General features: G+C 37.4%; 1 protein-coding gene across 1 annotated transcript in view; it reads left to right on the top strand.

Moving 5' to 3' along the window:
* LOC136871712 (pyruvate dehydrogenase phosphatase regulatory subunit, mitochondrial) overlaps positions 1–14,483 on the top strand; it is a 108,699-nt gene that overhangs the window by 78,252 nt on the left and 15,964 nt on the right. The window contains exon 14 of the mRNA XM_067145234.2: positions 11,226–11,545. Within this exon, the coding sequence (XP_067001335.2) occupies positions 11,226–11,545 (320 nt within the window). The remainder of the gene's footprint in view (positions 1–11,225; positions 11,546–14,483) is intronic.

The following is a 14,483-nucleotide window of genomic DNA, read 5'->3' as shown; positions in this document are numbered from 1 at the left end:
AAAAATTGTTGAAAAGTCATTGAAATGACTGAAGCACCATGGAATATCGGCGAAATAATGTTTAGATATTCCTTAAAAATTGTTGAAAAGTCATTGAAATGACTGAAGCACCTTGGAATATCGGTGAAATAATGTTTAGATATTCCTTAAAAATTGTTGAAAAGTCATTGAAATGACTGAAGCACCTTGGAATATCGGCGAAATAATGTTTAAATATTCCTTAAAAATTGTTGAAAAGTCATTGAAATGACTGAAGCACCTTGGAATATCGGCGAAATAATGTTTAGATATTCCTTAAATATTGTTGAAAAGTCATTGAAATGACTGAAGCACCTTGGAATATCGGCGAAATAATGTTTAAATATTCCTTAAAAATTGTTGAAAAGTCATTGAAATGACTGAAGCACCTTGGAATATCGGCGAAATAATGTTTAAATATTCCTTAAAAATTGTTGAAAAGTCATTGAAATGACTGAAGCACCATGGAATATCGGCGAAATAATGTTTAGATATTCCTTAAAAATTGTTGAAAAGTCATTGAAATGACTGAAGCACCTTGGAATATCGGCGAAATAATGTTTAGATATTCCTTAAAAATTGTTGAAAAGTCATTGAAATGACTGAAGCACCTTGGAATATTGGCGAAATAATGTTTAAATATTCCTAAAATATTATTGAAAAGTCATTGAAATGACTGAAGCACCTTGGAATATCGGCGAAATAATGTTTAGATATTCCTTAAAAATTGTTGAAAAGTCATTGAAATGACTGAAGCACCTTGGAATATCGGCGAAATAATGTTTAAATATTCCTTAAAAATTGTTGAAAAGTCATTGAAATGACTGAAGCACCTTGAAATATAGGTAAATGAAATGTCGTATGGCTTTTAGTGCCGGGATATCCCAGAATGGGTTCGGCTCGCCAGGTGCAGGTCTTTCTATTTGACACCCGTAGGCGACCTGCGCGTCATGATGAGGATGAAATGATGATGAAGACAACACATACACCCAGCCCCCGTGCCATTGGAATTAACCAATTAAGGTTAAAATCCCCAACCCGGCCGGGAATCGAACCCGGGACCTTCTGAACCGAAGGCCAGTACGCTGACCGTTCAGCCAACGAGTCGGACGAAATATAGGTGACATAATGTCTAAATATTCCTTAAATATTATTGAAAAGTCATTGAAATGACTGAAGCACCTTGGAATATCGGCAAAATAATGTTTAGATATTCCTTAAAAATTGTTGAAAAGTCATTGAAATGACTGAAGCACCTTGGAATATCGGCAAAATAATATTTAAATATTCCTTAAAAATTGTTGAAAAGTCATTGAAATGACTGAAGCACCTTGAAATATAGGTGACATAATGTCGAAATATCAAGAATATTAACTAAGTACCACTCAGATATCAACTAGACATCATTAAAATATCATTTGAATTTCATTGAATATCCCTACAAAATTCATATGTATGATCTTTGCTTTCTTTGTTTTCTCAAGTCTTCATTGTGTAATAACGAAAACATAAGTAAGTTCCATAAATATGGTTCAAAAATTATCATACAGCTATATATCGACTCAAATAAAACCGAAAATAAAATATTCTTTATACTAGGTAAACTAATTTGGTCCTAAAACCATCTGAAAATAAATAGGAGTAGCCTATCATAACATACATGTGCAAACAAGCTAATCAAACATCTAGGAATGCAATACTTCCATTCGTAAATAAACATCTTTCCGCGAAATTAAAACAGAAAATGGTATCGGAAATTTACCTGTCCACAAGCAGTAGTCATTTCAGTCATGAAGACGTTTCCTCCCTCCAAACATGCGTTTGACAGAAATTCAACTTAGGCTTAGCTTATTATGTGAGATTCTTCAAAGAAAAAAAAAAAAAAAAAGTAACCTTTCAATCACGAATGCCTTATTTTAGGATATAATTTATGATGACCGTATACCATAAGTAGCCTGTAAGTTCATTAACCTCTTACAATCGTATGCATGTGCCACATAACCCGACTTCGTATACTGCTACATAATTCACATGACGAAAACATCAACTATAACGTAACATTAGCGTTATGTTGCTTAAATATTACCAACTGCTCAAATCTAGTCGTATTTCACCGAATACGCATTCTGTCAATAACAATTCCTCATTACTTATACACTTCCGTATCTCATTATTTTAGCCTATAATCTCTTAAGATTATCGATCATAACAATGATTCCACCTAACAAAATCATTCGTTGCTTTAACTATAGTGCAGTATACGTATAATCCATTCACATAATCTCATCACCTATCATGGGTTTACGGTATTCCGTAACACAAGCAATCACATATTCTCAGCAAAATAACACGAGTGTTAATATTTCAGGTTCTACTTACTTACTTTTGGTGTCAAGTTATCGTCAAACTAAGTTCTATTAATCTAGAAGACTAATACCATTCTGCATTGCACTGGAGTTAAATTACCCAATGAAAGGCATGAATCTTCAGAATCACATTGATAATGTCGGTTTTCCAAAGCTTCACATAAAATAAACAAGCACTCCTACTCATTGATTATAGATTTGAAACGTCAAAGACTACCTAACTCCATATCTTAAATAAGCTATAAGGATTCCTTATTAATGACCCTACTCATAGAACTTTTATCTTGAAGAATTAAACATTAACCATACTGCAATCATATATTAAATTAAATATTTACTATCGTCCATCCAAATATAAGTAATTTTAACTACGAAAATTTAAATATAAGGAACTTGACTTATCTTGCTTTTGTTATTCGACTGGGATGGTCTTCATTCTGGATCTCCCTTGGCTCCCGACTCGAGTTGCGGTTCACGTCATCGTTGGTTACTGGTGACTGGCCTCGGGTGTGGGTGATGACGGCTGGCAAGGGCTCCCACTGGATTGTGATCCCATTCTTCTGGTTTACTCAGCCATCGTATCTCCGTCGATTACGTGCGGTAGAAACATAATGAAAGATAGCATTAGGTGCATTCTCCAGACTGGGAATAAATAATTTTGAATATATATTTTAGCTATCTAGTAAGTTATTCGTCAAGATGCAATATTTAGCGCAATACTTTAGGTATTTCTTGTTTGTCGCTAGCTTAAAGAATAAGCTGCCGATCTCTAAATCTTCTTTAAGATTTCGGCTATGAGTTTGTATTGGCAAATATTATGGGCGATATCTTCCTCTTTCCTTTCTCTTCTTTCACGCCCGATGCTTTTAATTCGTATTTTATGGTTTATATACCGCCGTAATTATACTATTAGCAGTTTTCTTCTCTGAATTCAACCTCTTCTTTTCTTGAATACCAGTTCTTGTTCACAATTTCGTTCCGAAGATCAATACGATTTTTTTTTCGTCTTTTTTTTACTCGGGACAACAATCTGATTCTTTTATCACGGCCATTTGGATTGCTAAGGTCCGATCGTCGCAATATCAACTCATGGCCTACTTGACTGGTTATATTTGCATTTTCTCTCTAGAATATACTCTTTCATTATGTAACCTCCGTCATTTTTATCGCGATGCATGGCAAGTATTAGGGATGTAACTCCCGATCATGACGCAAATCGGGCAATGAAATGGTACAATATTAAAAATTAGATAAGTCCTAAATGTGTAGCATTCATTCAGGAGTCAGTAACACAGGTAAACCTGCTCTGAGGCTGGAGGAAAATCAATTATTCTCACGGTTTGTGTTTTTCGAACACAGCTTTGTACACTCCACATTGACATCTTATTAAGCAAGAATCTTTAATGACGGTTACATTTGCCATAGTAAAGGAGAACGTTCTAGCCTCTATTATTGCACTTCTCATTGTTTCTGCTATCTTATCAGTAGAGCCCGGATTTCCATGCACAATCAAATCTCAGAATATGCATGCATTCATGCACTATCATATGGCAAAACGTGCACAATAAACTGGAAAATATGCACTATCAAAATTAATTTCCTTTTGAAACATGAACAAAAACTACCCTAATTTCTCCAAATTGTCTTGATTTAAGCTCATCCGTTTATCATTCAGCACATACTTAAGCACAGAAAATTATCTTTTTACGTTACGAGAAGTGATAGATGCATAATTCAATGCAGACATTTGGACAAAGTGAGGGTAAATTGTACGTCTTTTGCATTTTCACCACAATACGTCTTTTATAAGCTTGACGAATTCAAAATCAGGATTTGAACGAATTAGTTTGTTCAACTTATCTCTATCTGCGGCAGCTGCTTCTCCGTGCGATGATTGCAGACACATTTGAATGTCCTCAATAAGTGGTAACGATTGCTTGTTGCGATAACACAGATGTGTGACGATTGAGAGTTCCGGGTAGGACATTCCAGGATAACAACGGTAGAGGGTTCAATGAAAAACCAGAATTTGTAAGCTGCTATCCCAGTAACGCGGCGCCACAGAAGTGCGATACAAGGTTTCTTTTGTTCGTCTAACAGACGAAAAATGAGGCGTCAATGATTAATGCACAATTTACGGTTCAATTTATAGCAATGTACAACTGTAAAACTGGGACACCTTATTCCTAAGAATTAGATTTCATTGTGGGGCCTTCCGATTTACGTCATTGTTTACTCAAGCAACAGATAAGAAAGTGTTTGGTTAATTGCATTATACTGTAGGACCTGTACCGTATGTAGGCTACTAACTATGGTTGTCGCATAGGATGCCAGGAATACATTCTCTCCGTCTCTCAGTAATAGACATACTGTAGCCTACAACGTGAAAAATTGTCCCAAATTCTGCAAACTAACATTCAGAAAATGCACTATGATGCAAGTTAACAATATATATGCGTCAAAGTCAGAATAAAAGTCATATTATGCAATATTAAACGTCCAAATATGGGCTATTAAATCCAAAATCTTCCAAATATGCATTATGCATGAATTTTCTCCGAAAAATGCCAAAACATGCAAACATGCACGGAAAAAGAACGGTTATTTGGAATTGTTAAGCCGTAAAACAAATATTTGCAAAGTTTGAGAAGTGTAGCTAGCTTATTTAAAAACATGCATTTGCATGGAAATCCGGGCTCTACTTATCAGATAACACTAGCATAAATGAGAACTTATGATAATTTTAGATGGAAAAGCAGCAACTTTTTTACAAGATGGTTCAACCAATCACTACTGATCTGCATTAAGGCAGTCGCCCAGATGGCAGATTCCCTATCTGTTGTTTTACTAGCCTTATCTTAAATGATTGCAAAGAAATAGGAAATTTATTGAACATCTCCCTTTGGTAAGTTATTCCATTCCATAATTCCCATTCCTATAAATGAATATTTGCCGCAATTTGTCCTCTTGAATTCCAACTTGTATCTTCATATTGTGATCTTCCCTACTTTTAAAGGCACCACTCAAACTTATTCATCTACTGATGTCATTTCACGCCATCTCTCCACTGACTGCTTGGTTTTAATATGTTCGTGTGTTATATTTGTATTTTAAATGTCTTCGTAACAGTTTATTTTAATCTTGTATTCTTCATGATTTTTAATATTAGCTGAGGATGATCCCATAAGGGTTGAAAAATATACTAATATTAAATGATTTATTATTACTGAACAGTTCACAAGAGTATTGAATCGGAGGACATGCTTTAAGAAAGTTTCTTTTGTAGAAATTATTTTGATCTTAAAATTGTAAGTCAGTACCGAGCAAAAACTGAAATTCATCGGTTGTAATATAATAATCTGACATATTTTATGTAGGTACCATATATCTATCTACCAACTTTGGTAAAAAGTTTCAATTTTATCTTCCATGTTTTGTAGTAATAATATTTACACACATTATTTGAAAATGTACAAATATATACAGTAGAAGTCCGTTATAGCGAGAATTCATAACGGCGAAAAATTTACTCGCTGTAACAGATTGTCATTATATCCGATGTTTGTATAAAAGTCGGAAAACTCTTCCTGCACTTTAAAATCGATATGAAAAGGCAATCAGTTTGTTTAAAACTTGCGTTTCCGCAGATGATATCCACACAACGGCTTACTTGTTTGTTATTTTTCGTAATCCGATACTACGTGAAAGTGTATGTTTAATTTCATTCTGAAAAAAATATAGTACCGTATTTCTCCGAATCCAAGATGAACCCCATTTTTTCCTTCAAAAAATTTAAATCAGGCTCAAAAAGAAGTTTGTAAAATCATATGAATGCCTTGTTGTACAGTAGGCCAACGCATTTTTAGACTATTTTTAGACGCTGAACATTGACTTTCGTCAAGCCGTATTCCTTTTTTTTCCTTTTGCGGCTGCACAATTATTGTCTATTTCCGCGGGTTTAAGTACCAATAACTTAACATTGGCATCATAATACCGAAGAAAACTCGTTGAAAATTTTCTGGCAATACCTATTCCATGCGTCTCTACAATACAATGATCCATCGGGAAATTATTCTTGCTGTCTATAAAACTATTACTTTTACTCAGCGTCAGATATAACCGGCTACCGCTACACACACGTCTCGCTTGTCGGGTTCGGCCAAATTCAGCGGCTAGCGATGTATAGGCCTAATCGCGAACGTTGAAAGTCAACGAACGAGTTTATTGCGCCACGGTGTGGCCATTCCGCCCTTGCGTTTTTCGTGCACATACCTCACAATTTCATCTTCGACTTCTTTAAAGCTTCCTTGTTGCGGACCACTGAATGCATTTTTGTACAGTACGCATTTATTTATTATTATTATTTTTTTTTTTAGCTCTTTGTCTTCACGCTGACGCCAAATATTGGCTTTAGTTAGGCCTATGCCATATTTTCTTGCGGCTGTACAATTATTCAACATTTTCGAGTGTTTAATAAACATTAACTTAAAATTGGCATAATATCGACTAGAACCCGTTGAAACTTTGCCGGCAATACCTTTTCCACGTATCTTTACAATACGACTATCCATCACGAAAATATTCCTGCTGTCTATAAACCTTAATTTTACTAAGCGTCAAGTACAATAGACGCGTTATGACTCTGCCACTGAGTAGCCATGGCTCTTCTAAGAATTCGAAGGGTCGCATGTTTTGATGTCATTCTGCAGATTTGAGAAACACACAGACACTGTACAATCGGTTGTCGCGGCTAGCGATGTGTAGTAAAGAGGTGGTCATTTATTGTCAACGAGTTCTGTGCACATGTGAAAAGAAGCAGCGTGGTTACCGCGGTAGTTGCCAGTGGTATCCATTAACTTACTATTAGGCCGCGAGGCCCGCGAATGCAACAACCCTTGAGTTTTCGCATGAGATTCTGAGAAAAAAAAAAGTCTTGGATTAGGAGAAATACGGCATCACTCCAGAGATTTCTGTGGCAAACACCTCAGCTTTCTTCTTCAAACAGCGTCACCTAACCTAACCGTATATGTAGCCTATCATGAAAACATATTTGAAACGCATGTAGAAAAATAACCTCCTCGCGAAAAATTTACATGTAAATAGCCGTGAGTAGACGCGAGAAGATATGAAATATCCTCTGAAATCAGTGATGTACTCTGCCATATCTTGAGGTGTACCGCATTCTTACTTAATTTCTGTATATAACATTAAAATTTAGATATCGTTTACTTCAGTCTTTATTTTTAATGAGTTAACAATTGCTGTTAGGAAAAACTTAAAACGGTCCACCTTTTCAATACAAAAATGTTATATTTATTTATAACATGTATTTGCACTTGGAACTAGTTTCGACGCTGTGTTTGCGTCATCATCAGCCAAAATGTGGGAAATAGGCAAGATGTAGGCATTTATATTACACAAGGCGTTACATTAAACAATACACATCTTATAAGGAGATAAAAACAGGGACGAATATAGAAACAAATGAATCGTTGAGAAAACAAAAGTTATAAATATTAAAAATAACCTTAACCATATATCTTGCAGTGCGAAAGTGTTCTTCTTGAATGATTCCTGAATGTAAAAAAAAAACAACAACAACACGCGCACACATTTCTGGAGAGCCAGCAGGCAGGACAAAGTAAAGTGAAACCTTAAGAGTTCTTCTGAGAAGAGTTCCTCATTTTTTCTATGTTCCGACTAACTAATGAAGTCTCCCTTGAGTTCCTGATAAACATACACAACAGGAAATTCTCCTTCACTCTCAACAATAGCTCTAAAGACCAACGGTAAAATTTTTATTTTTAATATTGTGCAGAGACGTGAAAGCATGATTTTGAACATGATATAACTCCTTCATATAACCCAGTTTTTTAATACAAGGTGTTGCATTAAATAATACACATCTTACGAGGAGATAAAAACAGGGACGAATGTAGAAACACATGCATCGTTGAGAAGGTAAGTTATACATATTAAAAATAAGCTTAACCACATAACTTGCAGTGCGAAAATATTTGCCTTGAATGATTCCTGAATACAAAACGCGCGCGCACACACTTCTAAAGAGCCAGCAGGCAGGAAAAAGTAAGGCGAAACCTTAAGAGTTCTTCTGAGAAGAGATCATCATTTTTTTTGTTCCGACTAACTAATGAAGTCTCCTTTGAGTTCTTGATAAACATGCACAACAGGAAATCCTCCTTCACTTCCAACAATAGCTATAGTAAATTTATAATACCAGTATAAATGGTCCGTTATTGGACATTATAAATTTTCCAGCTAACTCATTTACTCATTCGGAACAAATATTACACATCCCCTATGGGAATCGACATCTGTATCATCTGATGGCCAAGCAGGCATCAATTTTTAGTTGAGAGACAGAGTGTCTCATAGTGCATTGGCACTGCCGGTGGCTACAATTAGCCTACGCAGTGGCCTCCACGGTATGCACTGGCCATGCGTCTTGGTAGGTGTGCTAGGTACCAACTGATGAGCCCAGCCTAGCACACGGGGGCGAAACGCTGGCAACCTGGAATGAGTTAGCTGGAAAATTTATAATGTCCAATAACGGACCATTTATATTGGTATTATAAATTTACTCATTCGGAACAAATATTACACATCCCCTATGGGAATCGACATCTGTATCAGGCCTAGCATAGCGGACACATTCCTTTCATCTTCAAACTGGTTACTCCTGTCATCTGTTGACCATAGCTGTAACTATAGAGTCCCAAGACAGCCACGAGAGACCTCCAAGGGCTACACCAGTCAACCGGCTATGAGGCACGGCTCCACCATGACTGCTACAGCAGTCCACCGGGTACGCAACACAGCTCCCTCCCGACTGCTATAGATTTACGTAGGTAGTTCTCTTCCCTGTCCTCTCTGTTGTTATTTCATTTGTTTTTTTCAAATTCACATATTCATCACCAGATGGTTCATTGCAGGCTATGTGTTAAGTGTCATATTTTCATAACATGTGTACACTTGTTATGCCCCCCCCCCCCCCCAATCCCTACTCATTATCCTCTGATTTTTCTATATGCTTTCTTTCTGTTCTTCAGCTCTGTTCTATTCTATCTTGCGAGTCTTTCTTTGCACTTTATTTTATTATTTCTACTTATTTCTTCTACCACATTTGTCCCTGATTCATCTGGTGACCTTGTGGTTACCTCACAACATACATATGCTGTAACAAGAAACATATTAATTTGAGCTTAGGTGGTGCCATCAGCTCCCACTTGGAATGCTAACAGTAGAAGTTTTCTTCTGAACACACGGAGCAAAATTCTCTGTGAAGCGTAAAAAAATTTACCTTGTTTTCTTGACAGGGCAAAAGTTGTCTAGGAATCATTTTATTTCAAACCACTGTATCTTTTGAAGAATTTAGTACACAATTTTGCATCATGACACACTAGTCGGCAGCACAAGTGAAGTGCTGTGCAAGATGACGATAAAGAGGGAAAAGAGTTTTTGTGTGTTGGACTATGCAGGAAGTTTATTTGTTATTAGCGTGCGTTCCGAACTGTGTACAGGGAAGTTCCACCAGGTAAACAGCATTCTGTGTTGATAACTGTAGTTTAAAGACACTTGTATGTTTAAACAAGAAACCATGGGTGACCAAGTATGTGTGATGGAACAATGGAGAGAGTTTCGTGTGCACTCCACAAAATTCAACATTATGCACAAGTTCCAAACTTCAACTTCCACAGAGGGCCATGTGGAAGATTTTGCAACAGTGGATCCATTTCATACCTTACCATCTGTAGCTTAAGCAACAGTTAAATCTGAAAAATTAATGTCCTGTTTTTAGAATTCAGAATGTAGGAAGTAATGGAAGACGAAGAGTTTGTCAGGAATGTGATCTTCAGTGATGAAGCAACTTTTGATTTACCAAGAATTGTAGTAATAATAATAATAATAATAATAATAATAATAATAATAATAATAATAATAAAAAATGTTAATCGCTGTAATGCGAGGGTGTGAGGCTCTGAAAACTCTTGTGCAATTGTAGCACTAATGAGCTGCTTCGAAGTTTTCTTCTGTGAATAGTCTGTGATGCTGTGGTGGTTTCCACAACTGGATGCTGATTCTGGGATTTAAACTTTCACATTGCTGGATTGATTGTGATGGTGGGGATGACTTAATTCTGTTCACTTGGTCCCCTAGTTGCTTGATCTGACACCATGCGACTTCTTCCTTTGGGGGTATGTCAAGGACTGTGTTTACATAGCCCTTTCTGCCAACAACACCCGTAGAGCTCAGGGAATTCATCACTGCTGTTATGATGACCATTTATAGGCAAGTGCCACAGAATGTATGGAACAAACTCAGTACTTAGAAGTGTGTCATGTGACCAAAAGGGGCACATATCGAACATTTGTAGTGTGGTTCTTTTCAAGTATTAGTCATATTTGTACTTACTTAATGTTACTTTGGAAAATACAGTGTTTTGAAATGGAGTAATTTGTTTTGTAGTAACCCTACATAAACTTGAGCCTTGTGTAGGTTTTGGTTGCTTGAATTACTGAAGTCTCCCTCTGCTTCCATAATCATTCAATCTGCAGTTTGACAGGAGAGTTTATTCTTAAGGGTGCAATTTTTCCATAGTCACTAGTTTTAAAATGCAATTTTCTTCTCTCTTAGTGGCTCCCACTTTTGTATTTAACTTGGCATAACTTTTATTTTTCCAATTAAAACTTCGTCATGGCCATTTCATTTAATTAGATGTTAATATGATGAACGTTTTAACATGTATTCAAAACATTAGTTAAATGCTTAGTCATGTTTCTCTATTACTCTTATTCATGGTGTATTGTATCCCATTTTCAGGTTGGTCGTGACTATGGTGCCCGAGATGTCGGCTGTTTAACTCAACGTTTCATGCGTATAGAAAGATTCATTCCTTTCTGGGGTGAAGAACTTACAAGTATTGTCACACCTTTTGAAGCTGGAGGTGGCTACAGAGTAAAGCTGAACAAAGAATATTTTATTGGGAAGTTTGCTCTTCAGAGGCAGAAGGAACAGGGTGTTACCAAAAGACTAGTACTTTTTGTTTTGGAGAATATCGATCCTGATCAGCATGTCTGGCCATGGGGAGGTGAACCTCTCTATAGGAACAACGAATTTGTTGGCACTGTGACTTCATCTGGGTAAGTACTGAAAAACTTTTTCTGTTAGACTCATCATAATTACAGGATTGTCTGATGCCCAAAGTTGTAATATTAAAACTTGATAGTTGTTGGACATTTACAACATGCGTTCCATAAGTAAAAATTAAATAACTGGAAAGGAGGTTCAACCTATTCAATACTCAAAAGAAAGAAACGTAGCAATCACATTTCTATTTAAATGGGACCGGTTTCGACCTTAGTCTAGGTCATCATCAGCCATAAAAAACATGTAAAATGGTTATGAATGTTGGAGGTCAGTTTCACACTCTGTTAGGCACAAAGACACGACACCACATTCTGTCCTGCACAAAGTCACAACACTACCAATCAACATGTGAAGAACAAAAAGGCTTGAATTCGCAGACGAACAGATCTGTAGTAGAAAGCCGCCAGCTCCCGGTGACCAGCGCGGCACACTCAAAGTCACGCGCTGCGGCCAAACACCAAAGTAGAGTGGAGAACGTTTCGAAGGTCCAGAACCTGTCACGGCTGCGGGAAGCCAAGTACGTATATAAAAATATACGACGCCAATTAGTACAACCGAATGAGCACCCGTACTCCAGTTAAGTAATGCGATCAATTTTTTTCTGACGCAACTGTACACCGCAGAGTGTTCTAACCTGCTGGGTTAGGTGGAGGGGGGTATTAGCTTCAAACGCTCTTTGTCTCATTCGGCAGCGAGCTGCCGAAGAGTCAGGATGTGCGTTTCCGTCAAGCCCGTTTTTTAGTTCATGTAACACGGCACAATGAATCGTTCTGTAGAGCAACGGTACGTTATCAAATTTTGCGTTAAACTTGGGAAGTCCGCCACTGAAACGTTTCCATTACTTCAGCAGGCCTTTGGGACTGATTGCTTGTCCAAATCACAAGTTTTCCGATGGCACAAGTCGTTCATGGAGGGCCGAGAGGTGATCACCGACGAAACTCGCAGTGGACGGCCATCAACCTCACGAGTCGACGAAAATGTGACGCGTGTGTGCGATTGTTTGAACTCTGACAGACGGCTGAGCCTTCAATTGATAGCACAAACTCTAAACATGGCAAAAACAACCATTTTCCGCATTGTGACCGAAGATTTGAACATGAGAAAGGTGTGTCCCAAACTGGTCCCAAAAGTGTTGACTGACGAACAAAAGGACATGCGAGTGCTTCGGTACCGAGATATGTTGGAAATGTAAGGCAGAGTTCAGAGTGGCACACCCCATCGTCACCCTGTCCCAAGAAGGCATGCATGAGCAAGTCCAGGATCAAAACCAACGCCCCATTGGTTCCCCAGCCTCCCTACAGTCCTGACCTGGCTCCTGCTGACTTTTTTTTGTTTCCTCGGTTAAAAGGAGTCGTAAAAGGAAAACATTAGGACACGAGTGAAAGAATCCAGGCGCATGTTACATCGGCTCTAAAGGACATTCCGGAAAAGGTCTTCCATTATGCCTTCCAGGCATGGAAACACTGCCTCCAGAAGTGTATCGATGCAAGAGGGTGCTATTTTGAAGATTTTTTATTATTTGTACGAATATATTCAATAAATGATTTTTTATGAATTTGGTCACATTATTTATGGAACGCACCTTGTATTAGTGCTTAAATGCAAGAGATGCGACAAGTTTTTGAACTATTTAAAGAAGCTCTTTTAGAACAGCAGTATGGCACTTTGTTATCTTTGAAAAGACCATCAGCTGTCAAGAGGCCATGATTTAGTAGTAATAGTAGTAGTAGTAGTAGTAGTAGTAGTAGTAGTAGTAGTAGTAGTAGTAGTAGTAGTAGTATGGTCCGAGGAATATCTTGTTGTCTGAACCTAGTCAGAAAAAGGAAAATTAAAAAGAGGTGTGACTTTACCAGACGAGTACATGATTGTGTGTGTCATATAATTAGAACAAAAAAAGAAAACAGACTTGGAATGGATCGAACAGGTCTCAGTTCACATCATATAGAGAGAGGGAAAGGAACATGAAATGTATCATGTAATAGGATAAGCGTAAGGACTGTTTACCATCGAAATAGGGGGCATATAAAAAGAGACCAGGACAAATGTGAAAACACTGAAGGACAGGGACTGTCTCCACATCTTCATACACTTCTGTCTTCAAATAGATAGGCTTTCCTCCTCATCAGCCTCAAATCTTCAACACTCTTTATGGGTCATCATAACAGATCTTCAGTCTTGATATGGGAAGTGCAGGATAAGAAGAAAGCCAGGTAAACACACGAAAAAGGAAGCAAGAAAAATATAAAAAAGAATAAGATGGTAAATGACTAGGAACACAATATAGCTGATGATGATGTTTGTTGTTTAAAGGGGCCTAACAGCTAAGTCATCAGTCCTGGAACACAATATAAAAACAAAAGCTGAGGAGACTCTTCTACAGAAGAATCAGCATCAAACTTTGTATACCTCGTCGCATGCTATGGTCTTGTTTCCTGTCTTGCTCTTTAATATACATTTATGCAATATCCAATCTCCATAACTCTATTAAGGGAAGAAAGTGACAAGAAGAGACTTAGGCAACTTGTAGCGATTGTTGTCAATTAAATTCATTTTAAAAGCATAGAATTGCACCTTTTTATTGTCAAACCAAGTCATCTAAAGATAGGAGCATAAAAAGGAACTCATAGGACAAACACAATGGCAGGTCATTGTAGGAAGTAGGGGAAATGGAAAGAGGAGACAAGGACAAACACAAAAACATAAAATTACAAGGACTGTCTCCACATCTTCATACACTGTAATTTTCAAAAATATAGGCTCTCTCCTCATAAGTCCCCATTCTTCTACATCCATCTCACCTCAGCCTCCGACAAGCTCATTTCTGCTCCCTAGCTTCATCAGGAGGGTGAGCATCAACTCTCATTGAGGGGCCATCTTGACAGATCTTCAGTCCTGTTGCAGGAAGTGTGGGTGGATAAGAAAGCTGAATAA

This window comes from Anabrus simplex, chromosome 4 (assembly GCF_040414725.1).
Source record: "Anabrus simplex isolate iqAnaSimp1 chromosome 4, ASM4041472v1, whole genome shotgun sequence".
Taxonomy (NCBI): Eukaryota; Metazoa; Arthropoda; class Insecta; order Orthoptera; family Tettigoniidae; genus Anabrus; species Anabrus simplex.
The sequence above is the reverse complement of the archived record's forward strand: the minus strand, read 5'-3'. Positions and strand labels throughout refer to the sequence as shown.